Source organism: Pediculus humanus, genomic scaffold, assembly GCF_000006295.1.
Source record: "Pediculus humanus corporis 1103172107677 genomic scaffold, whole genome shotgun sequence".
Classification (NCBI taxonomy): Eukaryota; Metazoa; Arthropoda; class Insecta; order Psocodea; family Pediculidae; genus Pediculus; species Pediculus humanus.
The window spans coordinates 68,011-85,135 of record NW_002987286.1 but is presented as its reverse complement, the minus strand read 5'-3'; the positions used below and the strand labels follow the sequence as shown (position 1 = coordinate 85,135).

The window sequence follows — 17,125 nt, the reverse complement described above, 5'->3', positions numbered from 1 at the left end:
TGAGTAGTAAATTTAAATCTGTGTACTTTTACTAAATTTTCCCCCCCCCCCCCTCGAGAAACTACTAGTTTTTCTATCCATAATTTTATTCTGCTGTATAAACGAAAAATTATAAATAAATATATATATATATATATAGAAATTAAGATTTATTTCTTTAGTTTTATAAGAACTAATTTTTTTTTTTTTTTTTTTAGCTTTAATATGGGTTATTTTAATGTGTGATTACTGACTGTTTGCCATTGTTTTATTTTCACATTGTAATAAATATTTTTTTAAAAAAAACTATTTTTATTACTGTGACAAAACTGATTAACCGATTAAATTATTATTTGTATATTAAGACGATGAGAGAAAATTTAAAAAAAAATAATAAAATATTTTGCTAGTAAAAATAATTAATTGTTTTTATATAAACATAATAAATAAATAAATAAATAATGGCAAAGTATGATTTTAAATTTGAAAAGAAAAATTTTTATTTTAGCTGTCTCGACCCCGTGCAAAACACGTGACATCTAAACAAAATGGCACGTAAAGGAGAAACATCTAGAGTATTTAATATATCAGTCGTCGGATTATCTGGAACTGAAAAGGAAAAAGGACAAGTTGGAGTTGGGAAATCGTGTTTATGCAACCGTTTTATGAGATCATTGGCTGATGATTACAGTTCAGACCATATTTCAGTTTTAAGTCAATCAGACTTCAGCGGTCGAGTTGTCAACAACGACCATTTCTTATATTGGGGCGAAGTTACCAAAACCTCTGAAGAAGGAGTTGATTTTACATTTCAAGTGATTGAACAGACTGAATTCATTGACGATGCTTCCTTTCAACCTTTCAAAGGTGGTAAAATGGAACCTTACGTAAAAAGATGTTCCGCGATTAAATTGTCTTCTGCAGAAAAACTCATGTATATTTGTAAGAACCAATTAGGTATTGAAAAAGAATACGAACAAAAAGTTTTGCCCGATGGTAAAATTAATATAGATGGTTTCTTGTGCGTTTTCGATGTTAGCAACGTACCGGGTAGGTTAATTGAAAAACAAGTAGAAATTGTGACGGCCATATTGAATAATTTAATAAAAACTAAGAAACCCATCGTATTGGTAACTACGAAAAATGACGAAGCTTTCGAAGGCTACGTGAAAGAAGCGGAAAGATTGCTTACAAAAAAGGAATATAAAAATGGGATTTTTATGGTGGAAACATCTGCTCATGAAAATGTTAACGTAGACTTAGCTTTTATATTAGTCGCGCAATTAATTGATAGAACAAAAGGGAGATGTAAAATTGTTTCTTTTGCCGAAGCGGATAGCAGGAAGAAAGAATTGGGCGAATCGGTGACGCAAACATTCCAAATGTTAATCAGGTCACAGGTTACTGATTTTACCGTAATGTGGACGCATACTCTCAAAAAATTGTCCCAACATCCAGAGTTTTCCCATTACGTTGCACTCTTCGGCGTGGACAGTGCACAAAGATTATTTAGACGTCACATAAAAAAATTAAAAGAGGAACACGTTAAAAAAAGAATACAAGGTTACATGGAAATGCTACCTGACATTCTTCAAGAAATGGTTCCCGATTTATCTTCTCTTCGCGATTGCGATTGGGCTACGGTTCAAAGACATATTCAAGAGCATCCAGATTTTCATCAGTATTTTTTTGAATGTCCTGAGGATATACCTTGGACAGAATGCGATTTAGAAGAAATAGGTCACAATCAAATACCATTTGATGTTTTAGATTCAAATGAAGCAGAGACAGTTTACAAAAATCACGTAAATGCTTTACAGCAAGATCAAAAACGTTTAGAGTGGAAAAAACAATTCAAGCAGTTACTCGAAGACACAGGATACGTAACTCCGGGAAAACTATTATCGGAAGTGCGGGTTTTATTTATGGGTAGAGAATGTTTTGAAACATTATCCGAGTCTGATTGCCAATTAATATACGATCAACACCAAAAGGAAATCATTGAAAAAGCAAAGCATAATTTTCAAGAGCTCCTCCTTGAACACGCAGACGTTTTTTATCATTTTAAAAGTATAGCTCCTGCCGGAACTATAACTCAAGAATACATAAAAGAAATAACAGATGCTTTGCAAGAAGATTCTCGATATAAAGCTTTAGATCGACTTGATCAAGACAGAAAATTAATGCTTTTCCAGCATTTGGGATTCGTACATTGCCCCATACGAGAACACTGTCCGGCTTTCCCGAACTGCATGGATGCACTCATCGAAAGAATATTAGGAGCGAAAGCTCACAGGCCATCATCTTGGAATCACAGCAGTCAGTGGCTTTTGAGCTCTGACAGCAATCGTTTGAATCTTGTTATATTAGGAATAAACGGACTCGCTGAAGAACTAGTTACGGAAATACGAACAATGTGCGAAGGAGACGAATACGAGTTAAGCTGTCAATTATATAGTTTAGATTACAGAATAATTAATGGAGACGTCAGTTTGCCCCAAAATTCTTTTAAAACAAATGAATTTCTTCCGCACGGATGTTTTTGCGTTTATTCAAACGCAGATTCATTCGAATACATTCGAGAAAGTTTAGAAAAAACATTATTATCTAATTTAGAACAAGAAGATAGATTGCCATTTCAAGGTCTCCCTATAGTTATTTTATTTTCGGCGGATCAAAGTGTCGATGAAAAGGAAGGTATAAGGCTGAGGGAAGAAGGTCAAAATTTAGCCGACAGTTTACAATGTCCTTTCATTGACGTGTCTTTAGAAGAAAATTCATTAGATAGACGCCAATTTAATAGTTTAATAGTTTCGGACGCTTTGAAGCAATTGGTTCAAAGCATCCGACATCGATCTGGTTTCATCAATATTTATCAATCTGTCATTGATTCTTCCGAACCCGATATCCGAGTAATAATGTGCATGTTTTGCGGTGATCCCTACAATGTTGAAAACGTACTTAGCCCCCTTTTAAATCATCAATGTTGCTTTCTTAGCGGCGACAAAAGCATAATATTAGAAACGTTTTTGGGAGATTCTAAGCATAAAGTCGAAGTCATAATATCGTCTTTCCACGGAGCCAATGCTTTTTGCGAGGAGTTAGTACACGGTTTTATTTTAGTTTATTCTACCAAACGAAAAGCTTCTCTAGCTACGTTAAATGCTTTTTCCATGAACATTCCAAATTTACCAATTCAAATTTTGGCTGTGACTGAAACCGGGGGAGCGAATGCGTTTTTTAGCAATGATTTAAGTCACCTCTTGATAACGGAAGGTAACGCCATAGCTGACAGACTTCAAGCTCACTTTATGACATCTTCGTCGTCTACGCAACAAAAAACTGCTTTTTACACGCCATTTTTCAAGGAGGTTTGGGAAAATAAACCGGAAATAGAACAAGCTTTTCACATGGAAGAACCTAGTAACATTCAGGATTCGGGAGATGATACTTTGGAAAGACGTCACCCGCTTCCTCCGCCACGTCTCGAAAGTTATTTAATCAAATCTGGTTCGAACGATGGAAGCGAATCAGAAATCTACGAACGTTTTCCCACCGACGGTGACGATATGAACGATTCTCTTTCTCCGACGTACCCGGAAGATGGTTTGCTCAGTCTTAGCGAAGATAGCGATATTTACACTCACGTGGATATTTACGGAAACGGAGGAGAGAATCACCTAGTCAAAAATTCAGACTTAAAACCAAAGCTGAATCAAGTTTGGGTTGACGATGTTTATTTACAGCAAAACCGTCGCGATAGAAACGAAGACCTTTGGTTAAGTAATTACTCTCAACATGCTTTCACGACGGGTCGAAGACATTCTAATAAACTAAAAAACAAAGATAGAAGTCACACGTTGAAACAACCGGGCAAAATTAATTTGAAAGATTTTGCCAACGTTACGGAAAATATTGCTCGGATACACCTCGGAGGTGACAAAATGTCTAATAGGTCGATGAGAGGCCACGCTCCCTTGGTACCTGCCGAAAATATCGATTTGGAATACTCTCAAATTAAAGATGCCATACATTCGCATTACGGGCCGTACGACGGAGAATTTTCCTACGGTTTTGTGCCAGACGGCTTAAGCTTAAAATCTAAATTTCGTAGAAGAAGAAAAAAGGGCCGACCGTCTAATAGCGAAACAGCATCCGACAGTTCGGAAGAAAGCGATCCTGATTTATCTGGATCGTCTCGGTCGAGAACGAAACTCAATAAAAAATCTCTTAGATCGAAAAAACGTATCGGGAAAGTTCCCGTAGGACAACCGGTTCGAATTCCGATTCCTCCCGAGCTGCGAACGCCTCACATCATGCAACAACATCAATTCAATTCTGGTCTTTCGGTAGATAATGATATTATGGGTAATCCATCGTACGTGATACACGACGATGAATCCAGTTTGGACGTGTCGTCTCCTAGGGATATAAATTCACCCTTATTCGGTGGTTTGAGTAAGGGATTAAAGGAAAACGACAAAACGGCGAGGCGAAAGGAAAAGCAAAAAGCTAAAGAAGATGAAAAATTAAGACTGAAAGAAGAAAAATTGAAGAAAATAGCCGAAAAGGAAAGGGAAAGGGAAAAGAAAAAATTAAAATCTAAACCTTTGAAAATATCCGGACCGAATTCTCTGGATTGTTTCACACACACCGAAGACAATTTATTACCTCTTTTTTTGGAAAAATGCGTGAAATTTATCGAGGAAGAAGGACTCGACTCGGAGGGTATATACAGAGTGCCGGGAAATAGAGCACACGTCGAATTGCTATTTCAAAAATTCGAAGAAAATCCCAACGTGAACATTCAAGACTTGGATATACCCGTGAACGCCGTCGCGACGGCATTGAAAGATTTTTTTTCAAAGAAAAGGCCTCCCCTACTCAGTTGCGAATTGATGAGCGAACTCGAAGATATTTCCGGTGCGAGAGGAATGATGATGATAGAACAAGCGAATTTAAACGTCGACATAAAAGCTGACAGGAGCTGTCGTTTATTGGCATTGAGATCTCTGTTGAAAAAAGCGCCCAAGGAAAGTTTCGAAATATTGAAATTTATTTTTCAACACTTTGTTAAAGTCGCGGAAAATTGCAAATTGAATTCGATGGATTCGAAAAATTTGGCCATTTGCTGGTGGCCGACACTTTTACCCATTGAATTCAGCGACATGGGATGTTTCGAACAAATGCGTCCACATTTAGAAGACATAGTTCAAACCATGATCGACCAATATCCATTTTTATTTTGCGGTAAAGAAGCATTCGTTATGGTTTGAGACAATGTTTATAGTATTATTATTATTATTATTATTATTATTTTTTACGAAAACGAAATTGATGATGATGATGATGATGATGATGATGATGATGATGATGATGATGATGATGATAATGATAATGATAATAATAATAGTTAAATGTATTTTAGTAAATACATGAATTTTTCGTCCCTTTATGGAAAAAAAAAATAATAATAATAATATTATTTTAACGAAGAATCTGCCTTGTTTAAATTAATCAAGACTCAAATTCTTTGCCGTTAATTATTTAAATAATAATAATAATAATAATAATAATTATAACAATAATAATAATAATAATAATAATTACGATAGGAATAATAATGATAATGATAATGATAGTAGTAATAGTGCATAAAAATCGTTTCACATTTACATTATTATTATTATTATTTTTTATTATTTATTTATTTAAAGAAAAAGGAAAAGAAAAAAAAAAAATTAATTTTGTACTAATAATAATAATAATAATAATAATAATAAAAGTTAATTTCAATAAATGTAATTTCCCCCACCCCCCACCCCGCCCCATTTCCCTGTAATTTATATATTTACCCGAAATTAGTTACAAAACAAAAACGTAGAAAAGCTAATTAATTATTTTAAATAAATAAATAAAAAAAAAAAAAATTTTAATTAATGTGTAAAAAAAAAGGGAAAAATTAAAAAATAAAATGCTTTTTGTGATTATGTGAGATTATATGCGTTCTGATTAATAATAATAATAATAATAATAATAATTTTTTTTTGTGTACTACGCTTACGTAACGAAGATGTAATAATAATAATAATAATAATAATAATAATAATAATAAATACAAATAATACACGGCGAAATTTTTTTTTTTTTTATGTTCATATTAAAAAAAAAAAAAAAAAGTTTTAAACCGAAATTTTTGGAAATTAAAAAAATTGTGTTGTTGATTAACATTCCGAAAATTATTATTAAAATGTATAATAATAATAATAATAATAATAATAATAATAATAATAATAATAATGATAATTTGCCCCCCAAAATAATTTCATTTGCCTTTGAGTTTTAAATAAAAATTAAAAAAAAAAAAGGAAAAGTATAGCAGCTATGTGAAAAATGGCCACAAATATATATATAATTAATTAATTGTAACTAATAAAAAAGTGAAAATTGATTGATTGATTGATTGATTGATTGTTTTGTTAAACAAGGAGAAGAAGAAAAAAATTATATATATATATAAATAATGCAAATGAAAATTGTGAAGCTTAAATATTAAACTTTAAAACAAAAAATATTTGCAAAAATGAAATTTTTTTTAAACAATCGTATAAGAAAACAGCTAATCGAATGAATTAGTCAATTAAATTTCGTCTGCTAGTCATTTAAAAAGAGTAAATAAAGGTTTTTTTTTATTTTTTATTTTTCAAAACCATCAAAATTTTGTTAAAATTAAACAAACAAACAAGAAAAGACTGATGATGGCTTATCTACTATCTATCTATCTATCTATTATTATTTAAATCCACCCCTTTGCCTCCTTTACTCCTCACTCCCTCCCCCTTATTTGATCTACAATATTTAAAAAAAAAACTTTATGAATATGTTCGTGGCGGGGGGGATGGGGGTGGCGGCATGTGCCATATCTTTTTAAATAGGAATAGAAATAAAATTTATTATTGTTTATTACGTCAGAAAAATTATTATTATTATTATTTTCTCTATTAACTTTTATCGGTTAAAATGAAATGAAATTGAATTATTATCGATCATATATGTATTTTTTTTTTTTTTTGTAATTATTTATGTACACTTATTTATTTACTTTGACGAATAATAATAATAATAATTTTTTCAATCATTAATTGCCAAAAAAAAAAAAAAAAAGTCGGCCATTTTTAATTTAAAATTTTTTATATTCAAGATCTCATGAAATTATTTAGTATTTTTGCAAAACTTCCCTTTTCCCATTTTTAAACAATAAACCCCTCCCCTTCTTATCCCCCTCCCCCCGATTCGGGGGACCCATTCCTTTCGATTTTAACTCGTAAATAAATTTTTTAATTATTATTATTATTATGCGACATAATAACTGTTTGTTAATGATTTTTTTTTTTTTTTTTTTTTGCTTTGCAAACGAATATTAGCTGTTTTTTATATAATACATTGGTAACAACCATTTAAATTAAATTATTTAAATGAATAATAATAATAATAATAATAATAATAATAATAATAATAATAATAATAATAATAATAATAATGATAAATAAGTAAATAAAAAGAAAAAAAAACTTGCAGTGTGTGTAATTATTTATAAAAAAAAAAAAAAAAATTTTTGTAAAATAATAATGATAATGATAATAATAATAAAATAAGTGTGTTCATGTTTTACCAGTTCTTAAATTATGTATATGTTTTGATTGATTTCATTTAAATTAATCAATAAAATTCATTTTAAAATAAAAAATAAATTAAAAAATTGTTTTTTTTTTTTTTTTAAATGGATATTCATTCTCTTTTGATCCTAAATAAAAATGGCGACACTTAAAAATATATGATACTGGACAAAAAAAAAAAATCGTTTATTTTCTTCTTTCGAAGTGAATAAGTGAATATTATTATTATTATTATTATTATTATTTTATCGTGTACTTAAGGGGGTTATAAACCGTTCGATACCCGTGATGACGTAATGAATTTTAATTTTTTCCTAGTGAAGTTATTATTATTATTTTTTTTTTAATGTGATTTCGGTAAAAATTGAATAGAAAAAAAAATTATATGGATAAGTATGTAAATAAGAAACGTTGACGTATGGATAATTTTATTTTTATAGTGATTAATGAAAATGCAACAAGATTGGGAGAAGAAATCAATAAGGGCTCTACCAAACGAAATACTTCTAACGATATTTTCCTACCTTCAAACCCACGATGTCAAATACAACATATCGAAAGTTTGCATTCAGTGGTCGTATTTATCGCGAGATAAAAAACTATGGACGAAATTAAATTATAAGACGACGAGTAAATCAACGAGAACTTTCGGCGTCGAATCCTGGTATTCAACATTGAAATTTCTAGAAAATACTCCCCAACTTCGAAACATCGTAATTTCTCAATGTCACACCGAAGAAGAAATAATCGAAATATTAAAATCTCTCAACGTTCATTGTCCGAAATTGCGTCACATGGAATTCGACATGGATGTCGGAAACGTGTTTAAACACCTCAAAGGAATGGATAATTTATTAAAAACCGTCGAATCCCTAAAAATCAAACTTGGTTCCTGTCAATCTCAATCGAACGTGTTTAAAATTTTAACGGAATTTAAAAACCTAAGAAAAATTGTTTTTATCGGAGCGAATCCACCGACTCCGGGATTTAGTTTTTTTTTACGGGAATCCCCCAATTTGGAAAATGTTAGCGTGTCGGGAGTGGAATTTTCTAAAAATAATTTTATGTCCTTGTGGAAATTCAAAGACAAATTTATTGGATTGGATATAAAAATTGATAAATTGGACGGTAACTCATTGAAATTGTTATCCGTTTTCCCTAATTTAAAAAATTTAATGGTCACCGATGGAAATTCATCTCCGGAAAAGTTGGGATGCGTCGGCCGTTTTAAATATTTAAAAATTTTACACCTTCAAGAGGAAGCATCGTCACCCGTACTCACATCCACCGCAATCACGGAATTTTTTCAATATGGATGTTTTACTCATTTAAGAGAATTAAAACTTCACAAGAGCAGATTGAACGATGATGGTAAGTGTTTGAAAAAATTAAATTATTTTTTAATTAATATCATCCCTACTAAATTTCCCCCCCCCTCTTCTCTCTCAGCCGTAACTTGTTAATTATTACTAATAATATCGTATACTAAATAAAAACTAATTTACAGGAGCAGCTGAAATTCGTAGGAATTGTCCCAATTTATTATATTTGGAAGTTATGACTTATCCCAGAAGTATTAGCAGTTTAACGAAAAAAGCACTTCTTCATTTTATTCATTGTAAACGTCTTTTGCATTTTGAAATATTATTTGATAACAGCCAAGAAACAGATTGGATATACAGGTACGCATTTTTTAGAAAAATGGAATTTTTGTTAATTTACCACGTTACGTGCTCTTTAACCGTGAAGTTTTAATTACATAAATTAAATAATAAAAATTGACTTACCCAAATGCCAATCATTTCTTTTAGAAGGATAAGACACGTTCATCACGATTGTCAAATAGAAAAACCTTGTCCGATGGGTTTGGAAAAACTTCTTGACGCTTGGGATGAAATTCATATTCCTGTTGATTAACATTTAAAAAATTATCATTATTATTATTATTATTATTATTGTTATTTTTTATTAATTAAGTTAATTAAATGTTTAAACTCTTGCCACATTCAGTATATATTTTTTATGATATAAAAATAATTTAATTGTAATTATAATTGATTTTTTTTATAAATATAAAAAAGAAATTTTATATAAATATTTGTGTAATTTTAATTTCCCCATTATTTAATTTTTTTATTTAAATAAATTTATGTGTTTTACTTACACGGAGTGAAAATTATTCAATTGAAAATGATGAAATTCTAATTTAAATTTTTATGAAAATATATATTGGAATCTGTTAGATCCTCTAATGAAGTTGTCACTTCCGTTATTATCCCTTTCATTCCTATTTCCGGTTCTTGAAAATGCCAAAAATTGAAATCGTTTTCATATTCAAGTACATAATAAGTCATGGGTCCCGTGTTTTGGTTTTCATTATTATTATTATTATTTTTTTTCAAATCCGAATCATAATCTTCTTCGGTTTTTTCAATAATATTATTGGAATATTGTCGTTTTAGTTTTATATCGCTTAGTTTCGCTTTCAATCTATTTTTAACATCAGAATAAGAAGAATGTGTTGTAGAAGGTTCTACTTCATTGACTAAATTAAATGTAACGCTTGATTTTTTTTCATTTCCACTACTACTTGATACTTTCAAATTTGATTTCAACGGTTTTATTTCTCGTCTACTATTCTCCATTTTCGATGATTTTTTTTTAACTTTTCTAAGTAAATTTATTAAACTGAATTTTATGTTTTTGTAATCACTCGTGATTGGTTTGGGTTCTTTAGATTTTAATTTGACTATACGATTTTTAAGAGCTTTTTTTAATTTTTTCTTTACTATTTTTTCACTCTCTTTTTGATTCAAATCGCTCTAAAAAACAAAATATTTCATTTAATTAAAAATTTTTTTTTTTTTTTCAATGTTTAAGTATTGTAATTATATAATAATACTACAAAGATTGTTTTACTTACAATTTTCACGTAGTCTATATCTTTATTATATTCGACGTCTTTGAATGCATCGCGATGCTGTAGATCTTTAAACGTCTTAAATTTTTCATCGTCTTCTCGTCTGTTTTCTTTTTTTGAACTTACAAAATTATTATAATTATAATATTCTTCATCGGATGAGTCTCTGTTTGATATTTAATTTAATTTAATTTAATTACGTTTCGTCATTTATATAAAAATAAATAAAGGAATTATTATTTACATTTCTTCACTGATATCCGTTATGTCGCCATAATCTATCGGATGCTGACAAATTGTGCAAATGTTTTCCAATTTCGAATAGCAATTTAAACAATATTTTCCAGGACAATCGGGAGTTTTGCACTTTTTTAATATTGTTTTTTTAGACTCGACTGCTCCGCATAAAATACAAGCGCTCTCTTTTTTATTTCCAAAAATCATAGCCAAAAGAGGAAAGCTAAAATTAAAAAAAAAAATACACACCAAAATGTGACGTAAATATTATTGTATCGAGTCTGCGACGATAAAACTCTGTTAAAATTTTACTTTTTTTTGTTTTTTTTTCACTTTTATAATTTTGATGATTACAAAGGTCATTTTCACACTTGCTAAATTTTAATTTATGATTGGCATACTTACGAAGCAAATAATCTTTGCTTGAGTGTAACTTTTTCCACTGGTTCTTCATTTTTATAGTTTTTTCGAAGTTGCCTTCTGGCGAATCGCAAAAAACTTCCTCTGGATCTAAGTATGTGATTGTATAACCAAACTGCACGTTCTTTGGCTCGATCAGGATAATAATAAGACATTACAATATTTCTTATTCTTAGTCCATAAGGCTCGGTGAGTGTGAGAAGCCAACAAAGAGAAACTAAAAATACTGAAAGAAACAAATATTTGTTTAAGTGTTGTTAATTTCTTCCGAAATAAACAATAACTCTCGAAACGACAAAAAAAATTTAAAAACCTATTTGAATATATCTATCTGTGTCGGGAGTGACAGGGTCAGGAAGACAATGCATAGGATCTAAATGAAGACTGGGATTCTTCGGAACCTGAAATGTTTGTCCTAGTTTGCGGTAAAAATCGGCTAAAACTCCTTCACCTTGAACGTGAAGTAAAATGCTGGGTTGATCACCTGTAACAAAAGTTATTTTAAATAAAATTAAATTATTTTAAAATTAATATTTATTCCGTATTGATATTTTTTTCATTTTTAACTACATTAAATATGCATTTATAAATACCGATTTGAAAACCAATCTGATATTGTAATTTTAAATTAAATACTTACTTTCATCAAAAATGTCTTCTTGAGCTTCGTATATTTTCAATAATATCCAAAATAAACAATAATCACAGACTAGAAAACTTATTATTTTAAATGATGTCAGGCTGAGAAGAAACAATGATTGAGCTATTCTACTTTTTTCATCACGAAAGAGTCGTAAAGAAGATGGCTGTAACCAATTTTTGTAATTATAAAGTCAATATTTCAATTTTGAAAAGTAAAAAATTAAACCAAAAACTTTTCGTAACCTTTCCATATTTTTTCTTTTCTCTTATTTCCAAAGGTAAAACCGTCTCTTTACCCATTTTAGCTCTTTGTAAATCTAAGTCTAATATGTATTTGCTTATGTATAGATTATCGTATCTGTCCGAAGTTAGGTACTTATATCGATAGTAATAAACTCTAAAAAAATTTAGCAAAATAATAAATTTTAAATCGTGAGTAATAAAATTTGAAATCGGATATGCAAATTATATAATTGAAAAAAAAAAATATTTTTGTTTTAAATTCGTAATACACATACGAACTTTATAAAAACTAATAAAAACATAAAACTGAAAACGAATCCAAAAAAGCTAAATATGTTTTGTACTTTTTCTATTTTTGCACTTATTTTTTGCAAAATAGTTTTTGCAACTTCTTTTGTAGAATTCGAAGCGGTCGTTTCAAATTCGTAAGAATGTTTGAATTCAATGGCAACATAAAACAAATTTTTCATATGAAGACTGAATTCTTTCAATTCTGAAAAATTTATTTTTAAAAAAATTTAAATTTTGTCATTTTTATGTCTTTTAGTATCTTTTCCGGTATATCTTATAAAATAAATAAAATCTACAAAAATATTAATACTTCATTATGCATTTTGTGAAAAATTAATTGATCGTCTAATTTTAGAAAAATTTTAAGAAAAAACTCACTTGTTTTCACGACGGTAATAATTTTGTCGGAAACAAATTCAGTAAACATGCAAACAAAATCCAACCATTTAACAGTATAACATAAACCTTTGACAACATGAACAACGTGACACATAAAATCCATAACTCCAAGTTTAGCCTGTAAAAAGGTAAATTTTTATAGAGCTAAGTAATTATTTAAATAATTATTATTATATTACCTTGCAATCTACAATGGCATCATCAAACGTTTTCATACATCTTTGAAAAGGCGTTCCAATTTTTTTATTACAAAAATTAATTATACTGCCCAACCATAATGTTGCTTTCTTTATAACATTGTCTACAACAAAAAAAATTTTATTATATACTCTCCCATATTTTATCTATAATCATTTCATTCTTCAATGAATCTAAAATGACTTTTTTATACTTACATATACCTAATATAATTCTTTTAATATTTTCAACAAATGATTTTACTGTATCAACCACATCAACTAAAGCCTTTTTCAAATTTTCTAAAGTTTCTTTAATAGATTTAAATGGTGCCTTAACCATTTCATAAATTTGAGTTAATGTATTTTTAATAATATCCTTGAAAACAAGAACAAAAAAAAAAAAAAAAATTAATTAAAAGTATTTTTAGTAAGTATTTATTATTTTCAACTATTACTTGTGCACAAGTCATGGAATTCGATAAAATTTTTATATTATGCATCGTGTTTTGAGCAGGTCCGGTAAATGCAAGAAAAAGTGCATAAGCAAGTAATGCCTGACGACCCTGTTTCGTAAAAAATACTGGAAGAACGAGAAGAACGTAACATCTAAAATTAAAAAAAATAATTAATTAAATATAGTTAATAAGTATTTCTCATTTAAAAAGGTAATTGCACCATACCTAATTTTTGATGAATATGCAAGACCCAAGCATAGAAATATACTTAATAAAGCACAACTGTAAGTAACCGTTTTAAGTGAAAAGTTAACACCGAGATAAAGTATAAAAAAAAATAAATAAGTTAACAGAATTCCACCTGAAATTATATAAAATAATAATAATAATAATAATAATTAATAAAAAAAAAAAAGTAAAATTACACATCACAATTAGATGTATTATCAGTTTGGCTCAAAGTTTAGGTTTAACTTACAGAGAAAACCAAGAAAACTTTTTGCAATAATGTTTTCCAAACTATTTGCAGTTTTAATTTTTCTATAATATCGTTTTATAAAATCAAATTTGATTCGTTTTTGAAGTTTGCCTGCAACACTGAGTCTGTAATAAATTTTCAAACCAAGAAATTACAAAATGTAAAAAACTTATCGAGAAGAATAATTATAAATTTATTTACTTACTTTTTTAAGTTGTGATCCTTTTCGGAAGGATCTAATGCTATTTTTTTCAATTCGTGATAAGTTTTCCATGTATTTTTTATTAATATTGCCTTTACAACACTTTTAACGTAAGCCATAAAATATAAGAAATTTTTAGCTGAAACAATAACTGATTTTAAAGTAGTTATTTCAAAGTCGTTTCGAGAAAGCGGTGAATTGAAATAACGGTTAATTAATAAAAAAAAATGGCGCACTTTTTTAATTTAAAAAAATTCCGAGCAAAGAAAATTTTTATTTTTAAAACATCATAAAATTGATGATTACTTATCTTTTAAAATTTTTTAATAATATAATTGTCGTGAAAAAAAAAAAAATATATTGAATTTTATTGAACGATCGATAGGATTTTTAAACAGTAAAATTAAAAGAAATGAAGAAAGTAATAATAATAATAATAAATTTTTTGAACAAATTTTATTTAAATGACTAGACTTGCAGAATTTCATTTGTATAAAAAAAATCATTAATTTGGCAAAGAATAAATTATTAATCTAACATCTTAAATTATGTAGATTTTAAATTTAGACCACATTGAAATTATTTTTTTTTTCCAATTGTAATACAATTTAATTGACAAGAATAGATTAGATTTTAATATAGACTAGATATTATAATACATATTATTATAAATGAGTAAGAACTTATTTTTTTACAATTTAAATCTATTAATAATAATAATAATAATAATTTAAGTGACTAAAGAATTAACAAATTAGTATATAAATACTGAAAAGTAAAATAACTAACGAACCATGGTTTTTAATTATCACAACCATGTGTAAATACAGTCTTAATTAATGCCACTAATTTGACAATATTATTATGTCTTACTACATTTTTAATATACATTATATTTAGATTTAAACATAAATTCATATTTTATTACTCTTCCTTTTATTTAAATAATAAAATTATATTTAAATCTAATAAATAATTTCATTTTTGGTCTTTTTTTTTTAAACTTAAAATTCTACAAAAAAATATATAATAATGAATAAAAACAATATTAATTTAATTTAAAACCAATAACAATTAATAAAACTCAAACCAAAAAAAAAAAAAAAAACAATTAAAAAACAATTTAAATTTAAAATTTGTTGTGCTTTTAAATACCGTTTAAAAGTAATTCAAATTTAAAATAGAATTTTCCCCGTTAAAATTTAATATAGATTTTAAATTAACCCAAAACCACGTGATAAAAATTTTCTGGATTAAGAGTTTTAAATCCAGATTTACAGTTCGAAAAGAAAAAATCGAAATATAAAAATTTTAAAGTTATCTACCTGTTCTCTCTCTCAGGCTGTCCTTTTCTGGGTTAATGAGCATTCAAAATCATATCTACTACTACTACCTGGAAAACTACCTTCTCATTCTATAAAAAAAAAAAAAAAATTTTATACGATTTATTTAAAGATTTTGGTCAAATAAATAAGAACATTACACGCGATGTTTTGTTTTACACACACAAAAACTCACGTTCGAAAAAAAAAAAAAAAAACATTTTTAACAATTTAAAAAAAAAATTAATATCAAAAAATTTCATCTGAAATATTTTAATCCAGTAACAACTAAAAACTTTTCGATAAAAAGTTCAGAGTCGAGAACGGCGATGTGAGCAGCTCTTCCGATGAGCGAATTTGCAGTGTTTGGTAAAGCATGATGTATATCGTAGCGAACTAATGTCGTGTCTGTTGAATTTATTACCGGATTCATTATATTCCGAACCATTTCTCGGTATACCACTCCTATAGACACAGAATTATTTAAAAAAAAGAAAGATGTTAAACGGATAATTCGTTTAATAAAATTGTGATTGTGCCTGAAAAGTATCACCTTGAATGGTTGAGTCTTTTATCGCGGATTTACATAATTCGATTCTGGCTGAATGAATGGGAACGTAACGATCCTGAGAAGAGCCACATAGTAAAACGTGACGAAAATAATGAAGGTTGCTCTTAACGCTTAACTTGTAAAGAAAAGTTTGCCGAACGTCTGAAGCGTCTTTTAAAGACAATTGCAAGAGTGATCCACTTTTTTTCCACTTTTGCATAAACCACATCCCTTAAAAAATAAAGAGTATAGTAGCCATAGTTAAAATAAGTGATTGCGATTGCTATAAATTTCTCACCCATATTTACAAGACCGCTATTATTGTATAAAGTTCCTAAATGAGGTCCAGATAGGGACAAGAAGGTATGAAACCTGGGAAGTAAATGTTTAAGTTGAGGTCGAGTGATGGCAGATCGTATAATTATATTTCCAAGGGAATGACCTAGAAAATAATTCGCATTCAAATTTAAATAATGAAATTTATAAACCTAAATTTACTAAAACCTATATATATCAATTACCTATAAAACTAATTTTGGACGGAGTAGGTCCACAAGTTTCTATATGATAAAGAATTTCTGCGACTAACTTATCCGTCATTGAATCAAAATCCGAAAAAGTATCTCCCTAAAAATAATGATTGATTAACTTTTTAATGATTAACTTATTATCTTTTTCGTAAATTCCCCATTAAAATTTCAAATACCTGATTTCTTTCAGACATTAAAAATTCTAAATTGGCACCGGGTAATCCGAGTTCGACATAAGTTTTCACCAATCGAAGATCACTCGAGTTTCCATCCAAACCGTGAACACAAATAATGAGATGCAAACCTTCGGGTGAAAATATTCGGTATTCGTCGCTGATGTGAAAATAAGGAAGGGTAGAAGCTAAAGTCGGAAAATCGCTGAAAAATCGTCAAAAAAAAATTATTTTTTAAGATTAATTTCCGTTCAAAAAAATTAAATTTGATCGATGGAGCCGAATTTTTAGTACCTGTAAATCATTCCGGTAAAATTCATTTGCTTTTTAAAATCTTCTTTTGCTTTGATAAATGTCAACGTTTCACTTTCAAAATTATTATATTTTAACTTTCCTAAATTATCGTAACATAAACAATCCGCCGCATTG

The 17,125-nt window shown here is 28.4% G+C and overlaps 4 protein-coding genes across 4 annotated transcripts in view; 2 read left to right on the top strand and 2 right to left on the bottom strand.

Moving 5' to 3' along the window:
* Nucleotides 1–527: 527 nt before the first annotated feature.
* Phum_PHUM293220 (Rho-GTPase-activating protein, putative) lies at nucleotides 528–5,255 on the top strand (the record flags this gene model as incomplete). Its single annotated transcript, XM_002427025.1, has 1 exon — nucleotides 528–5,255. The coding sequence occupies one exon, from the start codon at nucleotides 528–530 to the stop codon at nucleotides 5,253–5,255; it is 4,728 nt and encodes a 1,575-aa protein (XP_002427070.1).
* Nucleotides 5,256–8,107: 2,852 nt separating this feature from the next.
* Nucleotides 8,108–9,572, top strand: Phum_PHUM293210 (F-box/leucine rich repeat protein, putative; the record flags this gene model as incomplete). Its single annotated transcript, XM_002427024.1, has 3 exons — nucleotides 8,108–9,026; nucleotides 9,163–9,337; nucleotides 9,467–9,572. 3 exons carry the CDS (start codon nucleotides 8,108–8,110, stop codon nucleotides 9,570–9,572), a joined length of 1,200 nt encoding a protein of 399 aa, XP_002427069.1.
* A 1,243-nt stretch (nucleotides 9,573–10,815) lies between these two features.
* On the bottom strand, nucleotides 10,816–14,240 carry Phum_PHUM293200 (dendritic cell-specific transmembrane protein, putative; the record flags this gene model as incomplete). Its single annotated transcript, XM_002427023.1, has 13 exons — nucleotides 10,816–11,035; nucleotides 11,218–11,458; nucleotides 11,546–11,716; nucleotides 11,873–12,038; nucleotides 12,118–12,271; nucleotides 12,397–12,610; nucleotides 12,787–12,925; nucleotides 12,987–13,108; nucleotides 13,203–13,362; nucleotides 13,442–13,592; nucleotides 13,667–13,802; nucleotides 13,920–14,044; nucleotides 14,125–14,240. 13 exons carry the CDS (start codon nucleotides 14,238–14,240, stop codon nucleotides 10,816–10,818), a joined length of 2,115 nt encoding a protein of 704 aa, XP_002427068.1.
* A 1,462-nt stretch (nucleotides 14,241–15,702) lies between these two features.
* The window catches only part of Phum_PHUM293090 (uncharacterized protein), a gene marked incomplete at both ends in the record, with an annotated part of 6,197 nt that continues 4,774 nt past the window's right edge, over nucleotides 15,703–17,125 (bottom strand). Inside the window, 6 exons of the mRNA XM_002427022.1 lie at nucleotides 15,703–15,905; nucleotides 15,997–16,224; nucleotides 16,292–16,435; nucleotides 16,515–16,620; nucleotides 16,700–16,901; nucleotides 16,991–17,090. Coding sequence (XP_002427067.1) covers nucleotides 15,703–15,905; nucleotides 15,997–16,224; nucleotides 16,292–16,435; nucleotides 16,515–16,620; nucleotides 16,700–16,901; nucleotides 16,991–17,090 — 983 coding nt within the window. The remainder of the gene's footprint in view (nucleotides 15,906–15,996; nucleotides 16,225–16,291; nucleotides 16,436–16,514; nucleotides 16,621–16,699; nucleotides 16,902–16,990; nucleotides 17,091–17,125) is intronic.